A 510-nucleotide genomic window follows, 5' to 3' on the forward strand; every position below is an offset into this window, starting at 1 on the left:
CGTCCCCCGCACCGGGCGAGGGGAGGGCGACGTCCCCCGCACCGGGCCCACCGGGACTGGAGAAACTCGGGATCGGGAAACTGTGACTACATTCGGGCGGGGTGGAGCTGAGACGCAGGGAGCGGCGGGTACAGACCATGAGCTAACTATGATGCCTCGTGCAGTCGAATAGTCTGACCTCAGTCAATAGGTGGAAGATGGAAGGCGGTCAGGATACGGTGAGCTGACGGGGCGGGTGAAATGGTGAAGCTGCCGAGGGCTGGCTGTCGGGTTCAGGGGCAAAACTCACCTTCGAGATTCGGAGTTTTGGGCAGTTTGGCCCGCTCCTTGCGCCTGCTATACCAGGGGAAACAGGTCAGTCCCTTAACCCCCATCCTCCTCTGGCTGCTTGGCCTGTACACTGCAATAACAGAGAGAGAACGGCCTTAGGTCAGCACGGGCACAGCAACTGGCCACTTTGCAGCAAACTCGATGGGCTGAACGGCCGTTCTGTGCTCCCAGGCCCTTCAC

General features: G+C 61.0%; 1 protein-coding gene across 2 annotated transcripts in view; it reads right to left on the minus strand.

Annotated features, from left to right (window-relative positions):
- LOC125487813 overlaps nucleotides 1-510 on the minus strand; it is a 53673-nt gene that overhangs the window by 47730 nt on the left and 5433 nt on the right. For both annotated transcript variants that reach the window (XM_048620151.1, XM_048620150.1), the window contains exon 2: nucleotides 290-400. In XM_048620151.1, coding sequence (XP_048476108.1) covers nucleotides 290-400 — 111 coding nt within the window. The remainder of the gene's footprint in view (nucleotides 1-289; nucleotides 401-510) is intronic.

The sequence above is a fragment of the Rhincodon typus genome, chromosome 45 (genome assembly GCF_021869965.1).
Source record: "Rhincodon typus isolate 14 chromosome 45, sRhiTyp1.1, whole genome shotgun sequence".
Classification (NCBI taxonomy): Eukaryota; Metazoa; Chordata; class Chondrichthyes; order Orectolobiformes; family Rhincodontidae; genus Rhincodon; species Rhincodon typus.